The sequence below is a fragment of the Martes martes genome, assembly GCF_963455335.1.
Source record: "Martes martes genome assembly, chromosome: 2".
In the NCBI taxonomy this organism is placed as follows: Eukaryota; Metazoa; Chordata; class Mammalia; order Carnivora; family Mustelidae; genus Martes; species Martes martes.
This window is the reverse complement of record NC_137889.1, coordinates 109,665,815-109,689,819: the sequence shown is the minus strand read 5'-3', so window position 1 is coordinate 109,689,819 and position 24,005 is coordinate 109,665,815. Positions and strand designations below refer to the sequence as shown.

Genomic DNA, 24,005 nt, shown 5'->3' with positions numbered 1-24,005 from the left:
GTTGAAGAAATTTGATTGTCTTGATTCAGGACGATTTCAAAAACCAGAAATAACAATTCTCAGGAACAGAGGGGAAATAAAAATAAAAACAGCCCTTAGGAATTCCCCCCCCCTTTTCTCTCCCTTAAATATAACTGATTTGAATTTCTAATGGGTAAAGAGAGAAAGTTCGAGTTTTCATAGATGTTAGGTGGAGGTTAGAAATGGCTTTAAAATGTGGATCTCTCAGTCAGTTTTCTTCGTGGCTGAAGAGGCTAACCCTTTCCATAAAATGAGTCCATCTGTCGACTGTTAGCTATTTCAAAGTGAAGGGATTTAGCACTCAAAACAAATTGAGCAAGTTTGTTTGCCTGTTTTTACTGCTAACTCAAATGAATTCAAAACACGGAGTAATTCAAGAAAACACATAACATGTTCCAGACAGCCCCCAAATGTAGGGAAAGCCCAGCACCTATGTGGTGACCTGGGTTATTTTAAACACCATGTTTTTTGTAATGCATGTATTTCTCACAGGTTCTCCCAACAAGTCATTATGTTTTCCTAAAATTGAGAGAACTGGTATACTGATTTAGGAAGAGCAATACAACTTTTAGAGGGAACTTTATTCTCCATTGAAGACCAAAGGAGAGGGCTCTTTAATGGCGGGCCTGGGAGAGTGTTGTTCCTATGCAGAAATTAATATTGATGGGAAAACCAAACCCGAGGCTATGACTGCTTTCCGCGGCTTTCCAAAAACATACATTAACAGGATGCCCTTGAAATTGAAAGAACGTTGTCCAGTATGCCTGGCAGAAGCCTTCACACCTAGCCTTCCAGACGAATCATATTTATAGTCCTTATACCCGAAAGCAGGACAGAGGAAAAATATCCTGCTGGCTACCAAACTACACGCCCTTGCTCCGGTGAAGAAATCGGAAAATCAGGGTTTAGAAGTAAGGCACACTTTTCAAATGAAAATGACTCCTCTAACTTCACGTGCTCTTCGATCTTTCAGGAGCAAATGTGGGTTTGAGGGTAGCTTCCCTTCCCACCCCCACCACCATCCCTTGCAATTTAATACCATGCTCGCCAGGAACCTTAACCTCGTCATTTTAAAAAATGAGATATCCGTGACCCGGGGTGAACTTGTTGAGTGTAGGTACAGCAGAGGAAATTCTAGACTCTATGAGCGCCCAAGCCTTGCCCAGCGCAATCCTTTCGTGTACACTGGTCAGTGCGCGACCGTTCCCACCTGCGCAGGGACAGCGTGCTTGGTCCACCCGCCTTGACCTCGGGCGCGGTGTCCGGGCAGGCAGTGCTGGGCCAGGCATCTCGGCCTTCTTGGTTAACTAGTCTCGCTCGCCCCCGGCTGTCGCCCTCCAGACCCTCTTTCCCCCCCCCTCCCCCCGCTCGCCCCACTTTTCCAGATTTCTCTTCAGTCATCCTCTCTCACCCCCACTCCGCCTACTTTCGCTCCAGCCTCCTGTGTGCCCCTTACGTCCCCACCACCCCCACTCCGCCATCCCTCGTTTCCGTGACCTCTTCTCTCAATCCTGCAGGCCTGCAAGAAGGTCACATACAGGCACTCTCATACTCACACCCCACATGCCTCGCCCCAAACAAACCCATGCACATGCACTCTGTCCTTTGTTCCATTTCTTGGGCCACTTTCCCTGTCCCTTCCTTCTTCTCCGTCCTGGTTTGCTCCCCAGGAGTACGTTCCCATCTCCCGGACGCCCTGGTCCTCCCCCTCTGATTATTAGAGCTCCCGGTCCGGCGCTGATTCCTTTTTCTTCTTCTCCATCCCATCCTCCCCTCCTGTCCTCCTTTCCAGAGTGGGGTTGCTTGTGCCTGCTGCTCCTCTGCTCCTGTCTCAGAGCCCTGCCCGGCTCCCTACCCTCTTTCGCTCTCGGGGCTTTTCCTCCGGCTCCCGACTCTCCGGCCTGGCGGCCTCACCTCCCTGCCCTACCTCGCTTCTCGTCGCCCCTGCCCGCTCCCCCCCGCGCTCGCCCGAACGCTTTGCTCGCTCCTTGAACGCCCGCCGCGCAGCCGGGCTCGGCTGCCCGCCCGCCCGCCACTGTGCAGTGGAGTTTGGTGGAATCTCTGCTGACGTCACGTCACTCCCCACACGGAGACCGAGCTGAGGGAAGAGAGAGGGATGAGAGCGAGGGAGGGGAGAGAGAGTGCGAGACAGCGAGAAAGCTGGAGAGGAGCAGAAAGAAACTGCCAGTGACGCCTAGATTCCTGCGGCCGCCGCGCACCCGTGGACTCCCTCGGAACTTGGCACCCTCGGGAGCCCCGCAGTCCTCTCGGGCTCGGTTTTCAGGCGCTTGCGGTGCAGCCTGCGCCTCGGCTCGCTGGAAATCTCCCGGGAAGCGGTGGGACGCAGAGACAGCAGCTCTCTCCCGGTAGCCGGTAAGTGGAGGCCGTCTCTTCCGCAGGGGTGTGAGATAATGCGAGTTTGGAAATTTGTTCCACTTTGGAGAATCTTCACCGTAGGTGATTTGTGGTTCTTGGGGCTGCCTTCCCCCCACCCCTCGGGGTAACTCAGTTGGCAAACAGACCTTGCAAAGCCCCGTTCCTCTTGTCCCCAGTCGCTGACACTACAATCTATGGGGTTGCCGAAGTCGAGTGGGAAGCAAGACCACGGCTGGCATTTAAAACGAAGTATCTTCCCTTAAATCTCGGTGCCAACACTGCGGGGACAAATCCTCAGGCTGAGGATTAGCATTCTCAAGATAAAGGGCCGGGTACAAAGTTTCAGCTACTGGAAGATTAGCCCCCTTCCCATTGTTACCAATTGGGGAAAAGATTCCATCTTAACTGGCAGTTAGTGACCTCTCAGGCCCAAGCGAATTACCTGGGAGCCAGGCCTGGATGCCAAGCTCACACAATTACTTCGGATTATAAATCCTTTAAATTGATCACCAGTCAACTCCAATCTTGCACTTGAGGAGATAGGTTTTAAATGGTAAAGAGGAGAGGACTATTTTTCCAAGTGTCGAGTAAGAAAAAAATTATGTTTCTAAAGCTGGGACATACGGTTCTCTTTTAATTCCAATTCAGTGACTTTACTTTCCTAAGTAATTTAGAAATCATAGGGTAGTATGTTATTTACTATTTTTTTTGTGGGTGAGTATTATGTCTTACTAAAGTAAACTAAATGAAAAAAAACTTTTACTATTATGAGTTAAAATAAAACAGTCACTCATACATTCTAAAATATTTGTATGAAAAAAATTATCTGATTTAAAGAGATTCCCTTGCACTTTTTGGCCAGTAATAAGAATTAAACATGGTTTTAATATAATTTGGGGAGAAATTTATCTAAAATTCAAATACCAATTATGTCAAGGAAACAAAGCACATAAGTAAAATAGATTGAAGATTTTTATTGGTGTAACATAAAATAAGCATACAAGATTTTAATAATCAAACATTCCCTAAAAATTAAATAGCTACTTCATTTATGGAATGTTTTACTTTACCTCAGCAAAACTCCACTTAAATTATTCAGGTGCTTTGTTCCTCAAGTTGAGCATGTTTGTCTTCAAGTGTTCCTAAAGCATCAATATTAATTGGTTTAAAAGAAGGCTTAAACTGGTAAAATACAGAACTGTGTTAAGCAGTATTTTAATTTCCTTAAATGATTACCCACTGCAAATTAATTTACTGGCTAATCTCACCAATTTAGTTCATTTAAAACATATGTTCTTGTGCTGTTTATTTTTAAACTTTCCATTAAAGATTTTGTTATGGGGTAACAAAATAAATGGAAAGGGGAGAATTGTGAAAGGATTTGGAATTATTAGAATGGTATTTTATCCTGCAACTTCCACTTATGACAATCAGAAATTATTTTTAAGAAAATTGTTTTATTTCTTACAGCTTTACTGCCTGCCTTGGCCAGTGTGCTTCAGTGTGCTTCTTTAACTATATGGTGCTTTTTAGCACACTCACAATAGAAAACTCAACTTGGCCAAAACAAGATTGCGTGGCATAAACATTAAAACCAGGACATGAACTTTCGGGGTGAGAACAACTTCCCACCAAAAAAAGTTGTGCATCTTAATTTGTGAGATTAGCGGTGGAAGCTGTTCCCTAAATGCTACAGCCAAATTTGTCTAGTAAGACTTGTCTTCCTTGACAGGGCAGGTTTAAGGATCAGCAAGCGGGAATTGAGGTTATTTTTAAAAACTATCTTCCCTAGTTAGTCACATTCAATTCATCTAGTAGGCCTGGTTATTACATGAAGCAAAATAAATAAATAAATAATGCAGGTCTCATGGCTCATTTTGACTGCAAAATAAATCCCCAAGTCACAAGGACACTTAGGAGTGAGCTAAGGAACACGCCTTGACCTTCTTTTCAGTCCTTAGAACAGAGTTCTTGAAGATTTGTTTTGTATTGCTTTGTTTGGTCTTCAGCACTGAAGCTTGGGAGTGGGGGGAGAATGTGTAATAATTGACTGACTTTACACTGAGCGACCCCATCTTTTTCTTTTGTATATTTCATTCCTTTAAAAAAAAATAAAAACGATTTGCAGTTACCATCTGCAATGCTTCGGCTACCCGTTAATAATGCAGCCAGTTCAGATGTTAAAAAAAAAAAAAAAAAAAGATTATCGAATTGATGATGACATGCAAATTTCCCCTGAAATTATCATAAGTAAACATTTGAAGTCTGGACTAATAAAATCCCATCTGTGTTACTTCATATCGAGTTAGTAGAAAGCTGTGATAATGAATTTTGTAATATCTCACGAACAGACATCTCAATCAGGGACTAATCCTGTGATTTTACTGCAGAATCACTAAATCTGGAGCCGCCAAACTGCTACTTCTGGGCCCCCGGGCCTGCAAGGATCCGCAGAGCCCCCGCCCACGTCCCAGCTAGCGGGTGGGGGGAACCCCCTGGATCCCCACGCCGCCGCGCTGGGCAGCCCCTCCTCTAAGCAGCGACCTTGGCCAGAGGCCCCCGAGGCCCGGCTCGTTCCAGGAGAGGCCGAGGAGCCGGGAAATACGACCCAGACTAGAGCCAGACCGGCAGCTCCCTGCCCCGCCTCAGCTCTTGGGCCAAAGGGGCAACGCCCGCTCCTACCCTTAGCCCCGGACCCGAGCGAAGTGGGCCCTCCCGCCGCCGGCGTACCCTGGTTAGTGTGAAGAGAGGCAGGCGCCGAGATCCGAAGGGCCTGGGGAGCCCGAGACCTTCTTTCTTTTCTTCGGTCTTTAAAGCAGCCGCGGCTCTTCTACCCACCCCGACAGGGTCTCTCGCCACCCACCTCTCCCGGTTGGCCTGTGGCGGGAAAGGGGGCGCGCGTTAAAGGCTTGGCTCGCTGCGCTGTGGTTGGAAATTTGAAAAAGATTTGGTTCTCCGGGTAGAATCGGGGGAGCCGTTCTCTACGAGTTATTTCTACGTCCTTGGTGGAAAGAAAACCCTCCGGACTTTTGCCCTGTTCCCCTCTGTCTCACTCAGTCCACCCCCGTTTCCCTCCTCTGCGATCTTAAATCTTACTTTAGGGTAAATAAATGGCCGGGTAAGTATCTCCAGGGAAAAGTGTGGCTAAATATGGAAAAGTGGCTCCTGATGGATGAGAGGCCCAAAGCCAGCTGGCTCCTGGAGCACCCTAGGCCAAGAACCTTAGAGTCCCGTTCATTTCAGAATTACAGAAAATCGGGGACAGCCTGTTGTATAGGACAGTTACAAGTTGACGCTGATATTCTCCAAAGGTTCACTGAGCTCCTACTCACGGAAAGCGCCGCGCTTAAGGTGGTCTTCCGCACAACTTCCGCAAGGGGCAAGTCCCCTTCACTCACCCCCAAATTTTTATCTCCTAAGTTTCGCCCCGTATTCAGAAAGGCTCTTAAGGCCTGACACAAACATCTTGTGAGTAGCTCCACAGCCTAAGTCCCCCAGAACACGACGGATTTATCCCTCAAGAGGGCCTGGGCCCATTCACAGCAACTCTTGAGGGCGAGGTCCCCCTCAGGTCCATCCAGATGTCCTGGGCCAGGGGCTAGGGTGGGGCTAAGGCTGGGCAGCCAGAGGCTGTCAGGTCAGAGAAACACGCCTGAAACCCAGCACCGAGTGGGCACTTAACAGCGAATTTGAGGTTGTCCGCCCCACAGGTAGCCTCGCTCCACGGAGCCCTGCATGCTTGGCGACCGCCGCTTCTCACCGCCCTCCTCCTTTATTTTGCAGATAACGGGGAATGGAGACCAACTGCCGAAAACTTGTGTCGGCGTGTGTGCAATTAGGTAAGAGTCGCTCCTCCTGCCCCGGGCGCCCGACGGGAGACCGCACCGCGCGAGAGCGGCTAGAGGGCACTGGCCGCTAGGCGAGGCAGCGGCTAGGGGCTCTTCCAGGAGGGGCCGGCCGGGACAGAAAGGGAATCAGAACCGGGACGCCGGTGGTCTCTCCCGGGGGTTGGGAGTGAGGGGCCGCTGCGGATAGGGAGGGAGCCGCTCGCCGCGTCCCGACGCCCGGGGCCTACTTCTCCCGGAGGGAGCCGCTGGCAGCCCCAGGGAGGCGCGGAGAACAGTACGCCGCCCTGAGCCGGGTTGCCAGAGGGTCCGGGAGACGGGAGTGCCCTCTGCCCTTTCCTCTAACTGGGTCTTTGCTCTTTGTCCCTCTTTCTCTTCTTCGTCCTGCTCCTGCCCCACCTCCCCACAACCCCGCTTCTTTTCCGCGGCGGTCCCGGGCGTCTCTCTACCCGCTTGTGGGGCGGGCGCGCGTGGCCCAGGCGTGCAGCCGGCGGCCGTTGAATGCCTCTTCTCCAAAGACTCCGAAATCAAAAAGGTCGAGTTCACAGACTCTCCCGAGAGCCGGAAAGAGGCGGCCAGCAGCAAGCTCTTCCCGCGGCAGCATCCCGGCGCCACTGGTAAGGCCGGGAGCGAAGCGCAGGCCGCGCGCAGGGCACCCGCCTCCGGGCCTCTAGGCTTCGGGTAAGGCGCACGCAGGCGAGGCAGCCAGACTCGGCGTGCCTGCTCCTTGACTTAGACACTTGGACTCTGGGTGGGACGGGAAATAGCCGTCCCAGGGACGTTCATTCCTTTCCCAAAATTATACTGCACTCCTGAGACCCAACACCTCTCCCTCTTGCTCTTTCTCGCTCTCTCCTTGCGGCCTGATCTCCTGCCCACACCCCAATCTACTTCTGTGCCTCGAGCTGGCGCGGAAAAGTAGTCCAACAGCGACCTCTGTCGCCGGCCATGTCCCACTGCGTGCAGCACTACCAAGGGTCCACCCCGCCCCTGCGGCTCTTAGCCGAGCCCCGCCCAGGCTTGTGGGTGCGGGGTTTACCGCGGAAGGCAAGCACCGGAGGCTTGTACTGGCAAAGATTCGCCTGGCCGAGGGGTGAAGAGCTCACTGGAGCCCCGCTGAGCCTGAGGGCAGAGACTGTGCGCAGCAGTCAAGGGTGTGCTGAAATGTGTGCCCCTGTCGACGCGAACTTACCTGTTGTGCAGGTTGCAAGGCCTCGGGTCTTGGTGGTGTCGTTGCTGAATTAGCTGGTTTCATTGTGGACGAGTCAAGGGACAAGGCTGCTCAAAGTCTGCAGGCTTGTGTAAAAGTTAAAACGTCTCCAACCCACTGCACAGACCTTTGCTGGACTGAAACTTACCCTTTAGCTGTGTGTGTGTGTGTGTGTGTGTGTGTGGATGAGGGGACAAGCTTTCTCTTAGAATTCACGAGAAACTTAAACATAACTGTTCTGCTATTCTCCGGATTTTCCAGGTTACTATAATAATAAGTGCCTAGCCTTAGGGAGTTGTTGACCTTTGATAGTGTGAGGAGATAAAGCCCCCCATCACCCTCAGCCCCTAACCCCCTCTTTCCGGATTAAAGTGTAAGGATACAAATGTAATGTGTGCCGGAGGGGGGTGAATTGGGACCCCCGGCCAAGTAAACAAACCATATTACTAAGAAGAAAACAAAGGCCCTGCATTCAGGCTTCCCAGTAAATCTGAGAAAATTATCATTTGTCTAAATAAAACTTCTAAAGTGGTCTGGAGCAGAGCACTCCCAACACCACAATATCGGGAGTCCTCCTGCTGGGCCAGTTAAACGCTCACTTGTCCGGGATTAACCCCATGGGGTTAAATGGGGCCATGCAGAGATAACGTCGGGTGATTTCTGTCATTAAGATTGTGTTAAATTCTTCCTCTGTTTGATAATCGGTCGTAAAAATAAATTATTAGACCGAAGTATGTTTGGGATATGGTTAAAAATCAAGAACACCGATGTCTCCCCTCAGGGAAATATTTTGTGCGGGTTCAGTCCTGGCTCTGGCCGGACTGGGGGAGCTCCCCGATTTCACTTTGCATAGGGTGAGCTGGCAGCCCCCAAGCTGAGACTGATATTTCCCGATGCGCTGGGAGCAGGAATGTTACAGAATGTCTTCTATCCCCGCCCCAACCCAGGGCTTCTAGAGCCCAGGCATGGTTTCTGAGGACAGGTGGTCTCCATCTAAACTAGGGAAGTAGGGCCTGTTGGAGGAGAGGCTTGAAATGGGATGGGGGGGGGCACCTAGGTGGGCAAGAAGCTGCGGAAAGCTGCTCTTTTCTGCTTCTGTCACAGTTCCCACTTGGGCCACTGGGCATCCACTTTTGATAATTAGCAGGTAAATAAAGAACTAGAAATAGTGAATGATTGTTTTCTTAACCATTACTTTCAGACCAGGATTATTTTAGTGCAAATGAAAGGCTCTACACTGGCAACAATCTGTTTTCTACCTTTTGGACCGAAGAGGGAAATTGCTGCCTAAACATGTTTAATGCCATTAATTAAGAAGAGGCATGTGTTAGGGAGAAATGCCGAAAATCTTGATTTTATTGGCTTTTAGGGATGTGGTAGACCAAAAAAAAAAGTCACACACGAATAGCCAAAACTACAGTGCCTCACAAGGAAGGTTGCCAGAGTCCCCTCTACTGAATACAAATAAGTTTAACTTATGTGATATGCAAATTCCTGGACACAACCTGTTTTTAAAAGAAAGAGTTTTCTCCTTTACTTTTTTATAAGATTTTTTTTTTTTTGCTTTCAAAAAGAAAAAAATGTTTGCAATGACATGCAGTTTTCAAAAGGAATCATGACACTTTATATTGGCACAACCTTCTCCTCAACACCCCAAAACCAGTGTGTCCTCGTTGAAGACTGAAAACGGTCTCTAAGTAGACAAGGTTAACCTCTGGAAGGCTCCAACTCTGCCTTCCTTCCCAAGGGAACCCTCAGCCCCTTGATAGCCATTGGGCTGACCCACAGCCTGGCTGGAACCCTGAAACTAGAGGAGGCATGAGGTCTGCTGGAGACCTTTAAGGCCAGGGGTTGGAGAGAAGGTTGAACGAGAAATGGCTAGGCATCCAGGTGGAGGGAGGGAGAGTTGGCAAGTTGAACTGTACCCCCAGAAAGAAGGGGCGGGAGTCTGCTGAGAACGTACCCATAGGAGTCAAGGAACGGAGATCCTTGACTTCTTGCTTTGGGTGGAAAGAAGCCTCCTTGCTGAAGTCGAAAAGTGCTCTTGACTTTCAGGAAGGGGAGGGAGTGATCCTCCCCTGTCAGTAACCCTTAAAGTTTCGGGGCGGTGGCTCTGGTTTGCCGGCTGAAATCGGACAGAGCTGCCGCCCCACGGTCCCGGGGCCCAGCTTCCGCGACCATACGTGGGCGGGTACCTTGGCCGGGCCTTCCCCAGAGACGCCATTAATTTTTAAATAGCTTTGGCTCAGTGGATGCTGTCAAGAGTCTCACCCAAGTCTCTGGTGTGTTCAGACCTCCTTCCCTTGGGAGGGGGATTCCAAGGCCCCCTGTGGCGCCCCTAGCCGCGACACACACACCCTCTGCAAGCAGCTAGATCCCAGACTTCTTCAGAGGACCCGGGCTAACCCCCGCCGCCTCCGCGGCCGCAAAGCCTGCATTCATTCTATCAGTAAATGTTTGCCGAGCACATACTACGTGGATTCCTAATGTACCCCCTGAAAGCAAATAAGCCGGTTTCCCTTCGCCTTGGTGAAGCAGCTTTCATGCTAACAAGGATCCAAGCGAGAGCGCAGTCCGGATCATCTCTAGAGAAACGCGAAATGGTGGGACAGGCTGCAGTGCCCGGGGCCGGAGCGTGGTCTGAAAGAAGGGGGATGTTCAGAGGGTCCAGGGCTCTTAGAGATGAGGCCCGAGCAAGCGACAGGGGCAAGCAGAAGGGGCATGAAGTCTGAGGCAGAAGCGACCAGAGAGGGGAACAGGGTTAAGGAGAAGAGATTCCCATTTTCTTCAGTACCGCCCCACCCCACCCCAACCCGCGCCAACTCTAGCTTATTGGTAGAAGCTGCCTCTGCGTTTTGTGGGTTTTTTCCCCGTCGGGGGAAATTGTACCAGTTGTGCAATAGGTAGTCAGTCCCTGCGGATCCCCGCCCGCGGAGGCAGGCTTTACAGGTCGTCGTGTTCCTTGCTACCGACACCAGGCGCGCTCAAAGTTTTTCTCGAGGCTGGTTGGGCTGTTATTTCTCACCGCCCGCTGTTAATATATGCAGCAGTTGTTAGAGCGACTCGGGAGGGAAAAGGAAATGTATAACGAAAGCTTATTCGTGAGCAGGAATATACTAATGGAACAATCTGATGTCTTCTTAATCCTATGTAAAAAGCTTTGTCGTCTTCCTAATATTGACTGAATGGGTAATTAATGGCTCTTCATCTAGGCGAATACCCTGTAATCCAAAGATAGGCAAAAGACAACAAGCCCAAGGTAGAAGACAAAAGGCCCAACTGTGGCCGTCACCCCCCTCCCCCACCAGGGTCTCCAAATAGGAAAGTTTCCTCTTAGGAGAAAAAAAAGCAGGAGTGAGAGAATATAGGTACATTTCCTAGGCTAGACTTAACCGCAGAAACTGGTGGTCCAGGTCAGTTCACCACTCTGTCTGCCCCTTCCCCACACCCCTAGTCCCCCTCTCTGCATTTCTTTCTTCTCCGTTCCTTTACGGAGTCACCCCCATTTGAATCCCGACCATAACCTTTTCTTCCCCCAAACCCCACCTTTCGTTTGGGGAAGTGATTGATGAAAGGACCAACACACAAGGTCCTCAAAAGGCTCCGGCAGAGGATTCAACCTCCTTCTGATCCAGGTGGAGACTCCTTTCTTTTACAAGCTAAGGCAGAGTCTGGACAGACTAAGATAGGTAGGAGGGGAGGAAAGAAATTAATAGAAGGAAAATGAGCAGTAAAATGGTGTATGTGTGTTAAACAGTGATCAGGAGTGGTGGAGTCAACTTCATTGTAAGACTCTGACAGGAAGAGTGCCCAAAATTCTCGCAGCATGTTTTTAACAGGCTGACATTTTAATTTAAACCTTTAGAAGTAATATATTACTTGGGTTACCATGATGAGGTGGGTTCCTTTTTTTTTTTTTTTTTGTCAGCTGACAGCTTTTAAAATATTATTTCGCTAGGGAAATAAAAGCTTCATCTCAGATTATAGGTGGGTATTTTTGGATTTATGTGATTTATGGTCACCATGACAACTAATGCTGAATGTTAGCTACCAGCATGTCTGGGAGTGGGAAGACAGAAAGAAGGGAGAGCAAGAGAAATAGAAAAAGGAGACAGATAAGAGCTAGAGGGGAGAAACACAGAAAAGAGAAAAAGAGGCGCGTTTTAATCCAATTTTTAAAAGTGACTTTAGCCAGTCCCTCGCCAGTTCTCCTCTCTGGACCTGGATATTAATGTCTATCTCATTTTCTTTTACCTCTCTCTCTCTCTCTCTCTGCCCCCCATCTATCCCTATCTTTCCCCTACGGCTGACACAAATTTATACCCTTCCCTTTATTTGACTTTTACACAGCTAGCTGTTTTCTAAGATTAAATGATGGCCTAATAAAGCTGCAGAGTTAACAAACTAATGTGAAAAGGCATAATAGCACGTGGGTTTCATGGTTTCAGAGACGTGTTCCCCACCCATCCTGCCTCGTCTAATCCCTGCTTTTCTCTTCAGGCGCCATTGTGGGGGTACCTCCCCCTGCCACCCCGAGCACCCCCAGCCAGTTACTCCAAACCTCAAGTGACTGAGTGTGTGAAACTAAAAAATTATGGATGCCGTTTGCAGGGACCCAGAGAATGTGGGTGTTGCTCAGTACATGCACAGATCTATGATTCAGAAAAGAATCTGCCCCTTTTCACAAACCAGCACTTTTTTAATCCATTTAGAGAATGGTTTGGGGAGGGGGATCAGTCACAGTAAAGTTTTTAATTTCTGGGTGTTTCCACTTTGTGGCTGGAGCAGGTGGGGCAGAGGTGCAACTAAAGGGTCTTTCCAGCTCTATTTGTGTGTGAAGAAAGGGCAGGCAGAAGTAGGAGGGGAGGAAAGGCCACTTCTTGGGCAGGGTGCAAGGTCTCCATCTGACCTCTGTGCCTTACACCACATGCGCACGTACACACAATCATGCCCTACACGGGACTCTGACCTGACTCTGGGCGGGCCAAGGCCTTGAGCTGGCCTGAACCAGAGCAAGACCCCCACCCCTATATGATCTAACAGCCAAAGGAGACACTTAATTGGGCCATCTCGCATGTGAGCTTTGAGGACAGATTTTTTTCCCAAAAGTTGTGGGTCAGTTGGTTGGATATCAGTCTATACTTGGGCCACTGCACCAGAGTTTGGCCCTGCAGTCCAACCAATTTTGCCACAAGGGCCAACCGGGCTTTGTGCAGCTACCACTAAAGAGTGTGAAATTAAATAAGACCTTAAGACTGGTAATCGGTGGCAAATACCAGCAGCTCAAAACACGCCTGACCCTGTGTCACACATTTCCCTCCTCAAGGGTCTAGGGTCTTGTCTTGAAAGAATAAGCAAGAAAACCCAACCGAGAATTCTTGAATGTCTTTTGATTTGAAAACCAAAACCTGCACTGGGCTTCCTTCCATGGAGGCCTTACAGCAGCACCTCCAGTTTCCCTGAACTGAGCATCCTGATTTTTTTTTTCTGGATTGGAAATTTCTGTGATGGAGTCTAGGAAATCTTAGAAATTTCTAGAACCAGTCAAAGAAGAATGGGTGCGTGGGGGAGCAAGGGTAGTGCTCAACCTGCAAAATACAAAGGATTACTTTCAACCCCTTCCTTATCTGTACTACCAATATCTGTGCACTCACAAGTTTTTTGTAGATTAAGTCTCCAAAGTTGCCCACCACCACCATCACTGTTCCCATCGAAAAGTGTTTCTTGATTTCCTCCTACTCAGTTTTTGCCATCTAGACTTTTCATGTTGGCGTATTCCCACCATCCATGGAATGAATTCTGTTGGGCCTGAGAAGGGAGTCAGCCAGGCTCGCCATGTGTGAAGTGATTAGGACATCCGGAGAGAGTTGAAACTCTGGAAAACTGCAAAGAAATGTCTTTCCAGCTAAGTTGATGGTTGGGGGGAGGCATTGTATATTATGTATGTGCATATGTAGATAGATGATTGATTGATGGTTAGATGTGGTCCTGTTCTTACTTTAACCAGAGATCTCCAAATAATTGTCTTTATTTTCCACTTGACTTTGCAATGGATAGATACAATTTAAGATTCTTCAACTCTTTAGGCTTTTAGGCTGCCTGGAGATCACCAGTACTTCCAATATCTCCCACAATTTGGTACTATGAGGAGCTGTCACTTGCCCTTGAGTTTTTCAACCACTTTGGAAGCTGATTTGGAGACTAGGTCTTTCATATGTGTATTTGCCCATGATGTGAGTTCTGTTAGTCAACAGAGCCACAGAATTTAAAATTCTGTAGATTTAATGAGAGATGAGCTTCAATATCTGTACCGCTCTTTGGAGCTTCTCAGCTCTCCTGAGTAAGAAGTTTTGAGAAACACCAAGAGCCTCCGCCAAAAATTGCAACTCCGGGGTTTGACTCTCAAAGAAACCAATACTAAGAAAGGAAGTATGCTCACTATGGTGGGGAGTTTTTCGTTCTTTCATGCAATGGAGTTTCCTCATGAAATGAAGCCTTATGGGTTTGGTATTTTGGGGATCGCAGCTATGCTGAGGTTTAAAAAGAAGAAACTGGAATATGATTAGTAAACACATTGGGCAGAAAAAAGCTGGATTCATATTGACTTAGTTATAGGTCATCGGCTGGCAGTGCAATGGGAGGAAATATTTACTTTACACATATACTTTATGATCTTGGGGGAATCAGAGGAAATTCAATAAGAAAACGGCTAGAAACATTTAAAACCCTTATTTAAAAGACTTAAGCAAATTAGAGTCTTATCAGATTAAAAACCACTACAAATGTAAGAGCATTGTCTTCGGTGAAACGCTGTGGGGTCTGAGGAGATTCTCCGCCAAATCTCAGGGATAAAATGCGTCATTTAAGCACCAGATAATGAGCAGAATGTAAATTAATTTAACCTTCTTTACCAACAGGCTGCTGGTGTAATATGTATAATTTAGTGATAAGATTGCAGGACCTAATATAGCTGGATGTATGAGCCTTAGCTAATGCAGACCTGTCACATGGGGATGTGTTCTGAACTGAGCAGGTGTGTGTATGCTTGAAATGGGGTGAACTGGAATAAAAGGTTAAAACCAGAAATGCCAATTTAAACCTTACTATAAAGAAAATTCCTCCTTGCAGCTATATTTTTCTTAAAGTGGGATGATTCTTCTGGAGACAGACTGAAGAACAATTCTCATTTGGTTCTCTGGATGGCTCTCAAGCATGCTTAAAACGGGGGAAGGAGTTGCAGATAGGGTTTGGCAGGGAGAGCCAGGCAAAGGAGAGACACATAGGTTCCAAACGTGTTAGTAGTCTGTTTCATCCACACTGCCCCAGACTGCATACGTTTCCCAACCCTGTGAACAAGGACAAGGAGGGAGTTTTCTGAAGATACCTCATACTGGTGTTACAAATCATTGACTGTAATGTCAAACAAATACACATTCAGGGATGATAACACTAACTCCACAATAAAGCAATCACCAGTGCAAAAATCCAAAGGAGATTAGTTTGTGCTCTCTTGATGACCTAAGCAGAGGACAAAAGAACTTCCAAAAATTATTTTGAACGATATGTTTGTATTTCTTTAATTTATTTGGAAATTTAAGTTTTTTAGAAACAGTATTGTAAAGAGTTGGATGTCCCCAAAGGTGTGGTTTTTTTTTTCCTTTTTTAAAAATAAATGAGTAAGAATTTGCTGTTCCTAGCTGAGTGCTCTCCTAGGCTTTTGCCCTTCACCCCAACCCTACTGCCTCTGCCTGCTTGGACTTTAAAGGTTCAACAGCCTTGAGTTCCCTAGGAAAAGAAAATGACTTAAAAGTTATCCTTGAAATTGGTTATTTGGCAACATTCTTAATTGTATGGAAATTCATTAAAGCATATTTTATATATAATTAGCTCAAGGTTGTTGATTCTGCAGGCTTTATGGATTTGAATCTGATTGATAATAAAGTAAACAGGAGAGTCGAATTTAAAGCGGGCTCTCTCTAGGGTTAGGACAAGCTTAATACAGTGTACAAGGAATTTGAAAGATCTAGGTTATGTGTCTTAATCAACACTAAGTAGAATGGATAAGCTTTCAGCATTTTGAAAATGCTGGGTTAGGGTTTCTATTCTGTTGTGTATTTTCTGTCTGGGGACTAATAACCATTACAGAAAACGTGATCTGAGGCGACTTTTTATTCTTGTATAAATCCAGAGTGAACCACCAAACAGTTGTTCGTTTAAAGTCAAGGTAATTTTCTTTTGACGGGTCCATTTGCTTCTCGATTTCTAATTTATTAGCCTGTCTTCTCAGGGCTTTGTCTTCTTTGCAATTAAAGCAAAGCTTCTTCAGATTAGCGCAGCATTCACTTGACAGGCTGTTTGGAAAATTTAAGCTCGGAGAGGTGATTTGTTGCTGTTTTTTTAATTTTCTGGTTTTAAGTAGCATGTCTCCTTTCCATCCAGAAAGAGAAAAACATCTCTCAATTGGACTTGGATGTAGTGAGATACAAAAGAAAGGGGTGGGGAGGCTTGTTGATCCTTGTACCTTTCAGCCCTCGACCTTTCCGTTTCTTTCTCCAGAGCCTTTTACTCCCAGCCTGGCCTCTCTACCTCCCCGGCTGAACTAAAGCGCTTCGGCCGGGGTCAGAGCCGAATTCCCGGGAGCCGGCCGGTGTAGACTTGGTGGGCGCAGTGAGGTATTAGCCCGGCCCCACACAGCTGATAGGTGCAGACAGGGCTGCCCCTCCGCCGCGGCTCGGGGTCTCTTGATTGGTGCGGAGCCACGTCACTCCCGCTGGGCGAAGGGTCTGGGAGGAGGAGGAGGCGGAGGCGGAGGCGGGGAGGGTTGGGAGGGCCTCCGCAAAGTGACGTCTGGACACCAGGAAGCCCGCCTCTGGTTTTAAGATGTTAGGCCAACAGGGAAGCTCGGAGCCCCAGAGCTGGTCCGTCGCTCGCCTAGGTGCCGGGAGTTGAGCTGCTGCGAGTTCGTGCTCGGGCTCGACGGCCCGAGGGGGTGTGCGTGTGCGCGCCGCGGAGGGTGCGCCCAGAGGCCCGCGCCGCTGCCGCAGCCGCTGCCGCCGCTGCGGGGGATCTAATATCAGCTACCTGTCCCTGTCACTCTTGACACTTCGCTGTCAGGGCTGCCGCGCGGGGGGCGGGCAGATCGCGAACGCCGTTAGCTTTCCTTATTGGAGGGGTACTTGGGGGAGGGAGGGAGGGAAGAAAGGGGTCTTTGCCCACTCTGGTTTCGCTTTGGAGCTTGGAAGCCTGCTGCCCAAAGACGCTCCGAGCTGTGCCCTCCTACCCACATCCCCATGTCTCCGTTTGCCCGCTGACTTTCCGCCGCCGGACCCTTTCGCTAGAGCCTTCTGAAGGAGACGGGGGCGGCTTGGTTCAAAGACTCAGCGGGGGTTGTGCTCCCTGGCTTGGCCCGCGGCGGCCACAGCGGGGAAACTCCGCGCCTAGAGCGCAAAGCGGAGCAGGCGGCAGCGGCCACGGGGTTTCGGCCGGGCGGTAGCCCGGGACTCGTAGGGCGGCGCGCTCCTTCGTCCATGAACTGCATGAAAGGCCCGCTGCACTTGGAGCACCGAGCAGTAGGGACCAAGCTGTTGGCCACCTCCTCGTCTTCCTCCTGTCACCATCCCCAGCCACTGGCCATGGCTTCAGTCCTGGCTCCCGGTCAGACCCGCTCCCTGGACTCTTCCAAGCACAGGCTGGAGGTGCACACCATCTCTGACACCTCCAGCCCCGAGGCCGCAGGTAAGGCGCCGCGCGGCCCCGCAGATACTCGGGTCCAGCCGCCCCTTGCCACTCGGCCCTTCTCGCCCCCAAGGAAGTCGGCCCCTCCTGGGGGAGGCGTGGTGGGAGTGGTCGTTTAGTTTGCTTCCCGCAGAACTTCCGGAGCCAGGATTCTTTTGGCCCCGCGTTCCTTTCGCTCCACTTCGACTGCCTGAGGTGGCGCGAACGACGCGAGCCATTCTCCTACTCTTCCCTATTCCCATCCTGGCCTCCCGAGGTTTCCTGGGTCACAAAAATCCCAGCATCTCCACTCGAAGACGGTCAGAGGCCGTCCCCCAACCCCCCAACCCCCCAACCCGGTCCCTGTTCTCTCGGCTTTCAGCTCCCGAGAAGCTGCGCCTGTTAGGAAAGTATTTCTGAAACTACGCCGCAGAAGAAGCGGTATTTCTAAAGCGTAGAAGAACTTGGGTGGGTGACCGAATCCCCAAATCTACCTTTACTGGCCTTCCGAAACCGCATCGAGATCTGCGGGGGCTCTGTAAAAGGCGCGCGTGCGGGTGACCGGGGAGATTTGCTGTGTCTGCGCAGAGGCGTGTAAATATACTTGAAAGCAGAGGCTATAAAAATGAAGGTGCCTTTGCTCTGAGATAAACATGTAAATAAAACGTGCGGCGCTGGGGGAGGGGAGGAGATGGGGCGCTCACACCCACACTCACGTCTGCACACCCTACAGTCGCAGCGCTCCCCGCGGCCCGGAGAGGCCACGCACACACTCCTCCCCTGCATGGCAGCCCATCTCTCCCCCGGCCTCTGCCGCCCGGTCCAGCCGGAGTTCGCGGGTAGCAGGTGGACATGTTGACGGGAACCTTTGTGTGTTTCGTTTTCAGAGAAAGATAAGAGCCAGCCGGGGAAGAATGAGGACGTGGGCACTGAAGACCCGTCCAAGAAGAAGCGGCAACGGCGGCAGCGCACTCACTTCACCAGCCAGCAGCTGCAGGAACTGGAGGCCACTTTTCAGCGGAACCGCTACCCGGACATGTCCACGCGCGAGGAAATCGCCGTGTGGACCAACCTTACGGAAGCCCGAGTTCGGGTAGGACCCCTCGCGGATCCTGGGAAGGCTGGGAAGGAAGCCATTGTAGAGATGCCGGCCGCGTAGACCCTGAGGGAGTGTGGAAGGCGGCGTCCCCCGGCGGGCGCGGGTGGTGTGCCTTTGCAGAGGCGGAAGGCCTCTCGGCGGCCCCAGTGGGGAGCTTACTGCTCCCCCTTACGAGACCCGCGGTAGGCCTGGCGCGGGCGCCCGGAGCGGCACCCGCTCACTGCGCCGCCACCCCGAGCCCTCCCGAACTGGGCCGCGTGGCATTCTCCTGCGCAGGTCATTGTGTTCCCGGCTTGCAGTCGCCAGATGAGCGCTAATAAAATCCCTCCCAGGCCGGGAGGCGAGAACAGGCTCCGACCTGTGCGCTTTTAACAAGAAATACCCGCCAGAGACATGCAAGGTTTGGTCCTCCTTGGGAAACTTAGAAACGTGAGCAGCCCAACCCCGGACTTCTCTCTCTCTACTCGGCTCATCCTCCTTACATAGTCTTTGAGGGGTTTTGGCTATTCAGGTCTCTCCCACACCCTATCCCTTAGTCTTTGTGATCTACGGAAGCAGTTTTGATACACCACCTACCATCCTGTTAGTCCTCTTAGAAAGAAAAGAAGAAAGACTTTTCTGTTTGGTTTATTTATCTTTTCTTAGGAGATTGTTACTCATATCCTTCTTCCCAATGATAATAGTTTTTTTTTTTTTCTTAAAGGTGGGGGTGGCTTACCTTTGTAGCAAATCTGTACTTTATGGATTGGCAAAAGTGAACTTAAATAAATTACCCAGTAGCGACATCCTGGTTTATGCTGGTCAGTGGGTAACTCCAAACGTGTTAGGATTCTGGAAGCAGAAACACACATAGCAGGATCCAGAGGCTTTGCTGTTAAGGGAGGGGGAAAAAAAAGCTCTGGATGGAAAAATAGAGCCCCCAGTTAGAGCAGAGAAGAAAGAAGAAAACACTGTACAACAATAATGATGAAAAAAACAAAGACCAAAATGTTTTCCCAAAGCAGAGGAAACGAAGGCACTCTCTGGGTGGCATTTGTGTAGGATATGAGGCTATGCTGGTGGATAACAGCTGAGATGAAGTTGAAAATGGTTTTAGTTTAACTGCTCAGAGCGAGAACTCAGGCTCTCCAGCCGCGTGGTTTTGCGCAAGGTCAGTCTTTCATTAGCTCTCCTGCGCATCGGGAACAGGACTTGCACGTACTCTTCTTGCCTGGGCAAAGTTTAGACGGCCTAGGGTGGAAATTGCAAGTAACGAAGATAAAAACACAATCAGTAGGTTCTCTGGAATCCTTCGGAAAAGACCTCTTTCCTCCACCCCCTCCGATTTTTCTGCAATCCCTCCCAAGTTCCCTGTCACTACCATGCTGGGCTGTCGCTCCCTCTGGCTGCCTCCATCCAGGCCCGCTGTGTGTCCAGCCAAGTAGGAGTGAAGCGTGCTTTTTTATAGCAGGCGGGTGCAAAGAGGAAAGGGGATAAAAAGGAAATCGAGAATGAAAGGAAAAAGGAAAAAAAAAGCGGATTAGGCGGCTGGGCCGGACTGAGACGTGTAATGTGAAACATCACCGGTGTCAGCTCTGAAATCTGGGGCCAGGCCTCGCTCCAATACACAAAAGCCGCAGTCTGCGGCGACGGGCTAGCCCGATGTGGATTGAGAGAAGGGTTGCGTCGGGGCCACCGGACGCGGGTGGGGGCTGACCGGGTTAGGAGGCTGCTTGCAAAGCCGAGCAAAAGGTCTGGTCCCAGCAGGAGCACCACCGGGCGCAGGGGCCTGGCCTGGAGTGGGCGAAGGGAGGGAGAGTCTACAGAGCGGCCCATTTTGGGTTCCCAGAGATTTGCCAGCCAAGCTCGAGGAGTATATGAGGCTGAAGGGAAGGTGATCTTTTGCTTTTTGATACCTTATTTTGCTAGGCAAGAATGGGGGTCGAGGCCTGGCGCCAGTTGTGAAAGCACGTTCTGTGCAGTGGGGGGCGGCAGGGGAGGTCTGAGACAAGAGGGAGGAGCTGTGTGAAAGAGAGCCTGGGCCTCTGGTGCCCTCTGAGCTCCTTGTCCTCTTCACTGTGTCTGTGGCTTTGGAAGGGAAGCAAGTTTGCAAGGCCACTGGGTAACGGTTGGGCGGAAAACCTCGCTGCCCCGCGTTTATTTTACAGTAAGTGTTTTTGGATCCTGAGGAGGGCCTGGGTTAGTGAACAAGCCGCCCACAGGCCGCCAGGTGTTGGACTGGGGTTTGTGGTGCAGCTCAAAGCCTGGGCTCTCAGGCCTCACCCAGCCAGGCTTCTCTTGCTTGGACAGGGCTCAGGCAGCTGGGGCCCCAGAGGCAGTGGGCGGTTGGGGAGAATTTGGGGGGGGCTAGGGTGTGTGCGTGCACGCGCACATACGTGTGTGTGTCTGTCTCTCAGAGGTGGTGGCCTCTGGTGCTTTCTGGGATCAAGATTTTACTAATCCGCTCTGTGGCATCTGTTTGCCCCCTTACCTTCCACCCTCAGGTTTGGTTCAAGAATCGCCGGGCCAAATGGAGAAAGCGGGAGCGGAACCAGCAGGCCGAGCTGTGCAAGAATGGCTTTGGGCCGCAGTTCAACGGCCTTATGCAGCCCTACGACGACATGTACCCGGGCTATTCCTACAACAACTGGGCTGCCAAGGGTCTCACGTCAGCCTCTCTGTCCACCAAGAGCTTCCCTTTCTTCAACTCTATGAACGTCAACCCCCTGTCATCGCAGAGCATGTTCTCCCCACCCAATTCCATCTCCTCCATGAGCATGTCGTCCAGCATGGTGCCCTCAGCTGTGACCGGCGTCCCGGGCTCCAGCCTCAATAGCCTGAATAACTTGAACAACCTGAGCAGCCCGTCGCTGAATTCCGCGGTGCCGACGCCTGCCTGTCCTTACGCGCCGCCGACTCCTCCGTACGTTTACAGGGACACGTGTAACTCGAGCCTGGCCAGCCTGAGACTGAAAGCAAAGCAGCACTCCAGCTTCGGCTACGCCAGTGTGCAGAACCCGGCGTCCAACCTGAGTGCTTGCCAGTATGCGGTGGACCGGCCGGTGTGAGCCTTGCCCACGGCACCCGGATCCTAGGACCGTGCCGGCTGGGGCACCTCTGCCCTTGAAAGACTGGGAGTTACGCGAGAAGGTCGTGGGCACTCAAGAAAGGGAGAGAAAGAGAAGATATAAAGAGAAAAGGAAACCACTGAATTAAAGAGAGCTCCTTTGATTTCAAAGGAATTTCCTCAATGTCTGACATCTTTCACTAAAAGTATTTCCAACAGTTGCAAGGACACACACAAATGTTTGACTGGATATGACATTTTAACGTTACTATAAGCTTGTTATTTTTTAAGTTTAGCATTGTTAACATTAAAATGACTGAAAGGATGTATATATATCGAAATGTCAAATTAATTTTATAAAAAGCAGTTGTTAGTACTATCACAACAGTGTTTTTAAAGGTTAGGCTTTAAAATAAAGCATGTTATACAGAAGCGATTAGGGTTTTTCGCTTGTGAGCAAAGGAATGTATATACTAAATGCCACACTGTATGTTTCTAACATATTATTATTATAAAAAATGTGTGAATATCAGTTTTAGAATAGTTTCTCTGGTGGATGCAATGATGTTTCTGAAACTGCTATGTACAACCTACCCTGTGTATAACATTTCGTACAATATTATTGTTTTACTTTTCAGCAAATATGAAAAATGTGTTTTATTTCATGGGAGTAAAATATACTACATACAAATTGGTCTGGATTCTTTCTGCCCTCCTCTGTCGCCTGGCCAGGGTTTCTCAGTCACTGCTTCCTAAACAAACCAGTTCCCTCTGCCTGCCTAGTTAAACACACAAGGCAGCAGCAGGACTTATTGAAATTTGGGGGGAAATAAATTATAGTCATTTATCAGAAACTAAAAAGAAAATAAGAAAAGCCACTCCCAGGGGGGAAAAAAAAGGCTGCAAAGTCTGGTCTTGTCTCCCAGATTTTTCTTTGGCTTAAACCCAAAGGATTCCATTATTGCTAGCAAATAATATAAGAGAGAAAGAAGAAAGGAGAGAGAAATTTAGAAAGTATGTCAGCTTGGAATGACTTCTTTGGGGGGGGGGGTCTGCATATCCAGTAAATTGTTCTGGAGAATTATGTGTGTATGTATACATGTACAGTTTATATACATTCCTCTCAAGAGGCATACATCTATAATAAATTTACAAGGAAACACCTCCAGTTCAAAATATTTAGGCCTCCACGTTTATCTTTCAGGCTTAAGTAGAGAGATTCTTCATGTTATATTGCATTCTAATTCCAAATCCTTTCGAGACATTAAAAGAAACAAAGACCATTTCTAATAACTACAGCCCTTCAGTTTCCCAAAGAGCCCAGGGGTTGAGAGGTTAGAGTGGAGTTTCCTGAGTCTTGTAGAGCAATATGTAGTTGAGGCAAAGGTCATGATCCCCGTGTTTTGTTTTAAATAATATTGACCCATTAATTCTAAACCTGCTTGTTCCTGAAATTATACAGGATTATGGTTTGCAAACTGCGGGACAATGAAGCAAATCAAGATGAATTACAGCCCTGGCCCTCCCTCCCATCCTCTGACATCTAAACGGGGAATGAGGTCGGTGTGAGTGTTTAAAAGAACTTTAAGCACCCGCTCTTCCTTTGTTGGTGGTTTTCAGCTTTTTTTTTTTTAATGTGAAATTTGATTTCGTAACAAATCGTAGCAAATACGACTTAGTCCGAAGGAATTCATTACCGAGGCGCTGGGGGAGGGGGAGTGCAGGGTAAATTCTGAGGTCCTTTGCTATTCTGGTCACCCTCCTCCCGCCAGTGGGCGAGGACAAACACACCCTGGGGAATAGGGAGCGAAAAGTAGCCAGCAGTTTTCTGGAGCCGAGAAAACCTGTGTTTTTGCGCTTAGGTTACTTTTATCTGGCTGAAACTTTACCTATAAGCTTTTGAGGCTCAAACACTGAGTCTTTGTTCTGCATGGGACTGCCGCTGCCACTTAAAGAGATCGCAGATAATGTCCCCGATTTAAGATCAGTGCTCAACGCACATTAACTTTCTTTCTTTCTTTCTTTCTTTTTTAAGCTCTGCCTCTAACCTACGGAGGGATCACGCGGCAGTGGGGGGCAGATAAAAGTCCTTTGGCCGAGGGTCACCTCCGTCCTTGTTGTTCACTTGAGAGCAGTGGAGAGGAAAACGGTCCCCATGGGCGGACTTTGGCTTCTGGAGCCGCGGAGCCCAGCGGTCCGGGCCTCCCCGAGCTCCGCCTGGTATGGGGGGAGGGGCGGCAGGGGAGGGGAGGGAGGGGACTGGGAGAGGGGATTTGGGGATGGGGGCTGGAAACGCTAACGAGACCTGCTGGGAGGATTTGCGTCTCCTGCAGGTCCGAGAGTGACTTGGGAGAGCTGGCTCCAGGAGGCGGACCTCGGCCTAGTTTGCTGGCTGGAATAGAACTCTATTTCGAGGCAATCAATCAATCTGCAGAAAAGAAAAATGGAAGTCGAGGTTTGGGAAGAGTTGTCTCATCCCCAACTTGAGTGGTGCGGGCTGGGGGCGGAGACTCGGGACTGATGAGGAGCCCTTTCTCCCACCTCAGCTCCTTTCCCTGGACTTCCAGAAGGAAGAATTACCCTCTTCAAACCCCCTTGTTCCCCATACCCATCCCTGCTTGGCCGCCGACCCTTTTCCGCCCCTCTTTTTCCTTTCAAGTGAGAAAAGCCTAATTCTCGAGCCAGTGGAGTCCG

General features: G+C 49.6%; 1 protein-coding gene across 3 annotated transcripts; it reads left to right on the top strand.

Annotated features, from left to right (window-relative positions):
- Positions 1-2,105: 2,105 nt before the first annotated feature.
- Positions 2,106-22,006, top strand: PITX2 (paired like homeodomain 2). 3 transcript variants are annotated; one of them, XM_080797623.1, is made up of 5 exons: positions 2,106-2,394; positions 6,181-6,236; positions 6,722-6,859; positions 18,054-18,259; positions 20,749-21,999. In XM_080797623.1, exons 2-5 carry the CDS (start codon positions 6,191-6,193, stop codon positions 21,310-21,312), a joined length of 954 nt encoding a protein of 317 aa, XP_080653749.1. In that variant the 5' UTR covers positions 2,106-2,394; positions 6,181-6,190; the 3' UTR covers positions 21,313-21,999. The 3 variants fall into 3 exon arrangements, with proteins under 3 accessions (XP_080653749.1, XP_080653750.1, XP_080653748.1); XM_080797624.1 differs by lacking the exon at positions 6,722-6,859; XM_080797622.1 differs by lacking the exons at positions 2,106-2,394; positions 6,181-6,236; positions 6,722-6,859 and adding an exon at positions 16,324-17,187 and having other exon boundaries at positions 20,749-22,006.
- The last annotated feature ends 1,999 nt before the right edge of the window (positions 22,007-24,005 follow it).

Coding starts and splice junctions, on each gene's coding strand:
- PITX2 (XM_080797622.1), top strand. CDS start 16,980: ATGAACTGCATGAAAGGCCCGCTGCACTTGGAGCACCGAGCAGTAGGG. Junction 17,188..18,053: donor CTCCAGCCCCGAGGCCGCAG/GTAAGGCGCCGC, acceptor TTTCGTTTTCAG/AGAAAGATAAGAGCCAGCCG. Junction 18,260..20,748: donor TTACGGAAGCCCGAGTTCGG/GTAGGACCCCTC, acceptor TTCCACCCTCAG/GTTTGGTTCAAGAATCGCCG.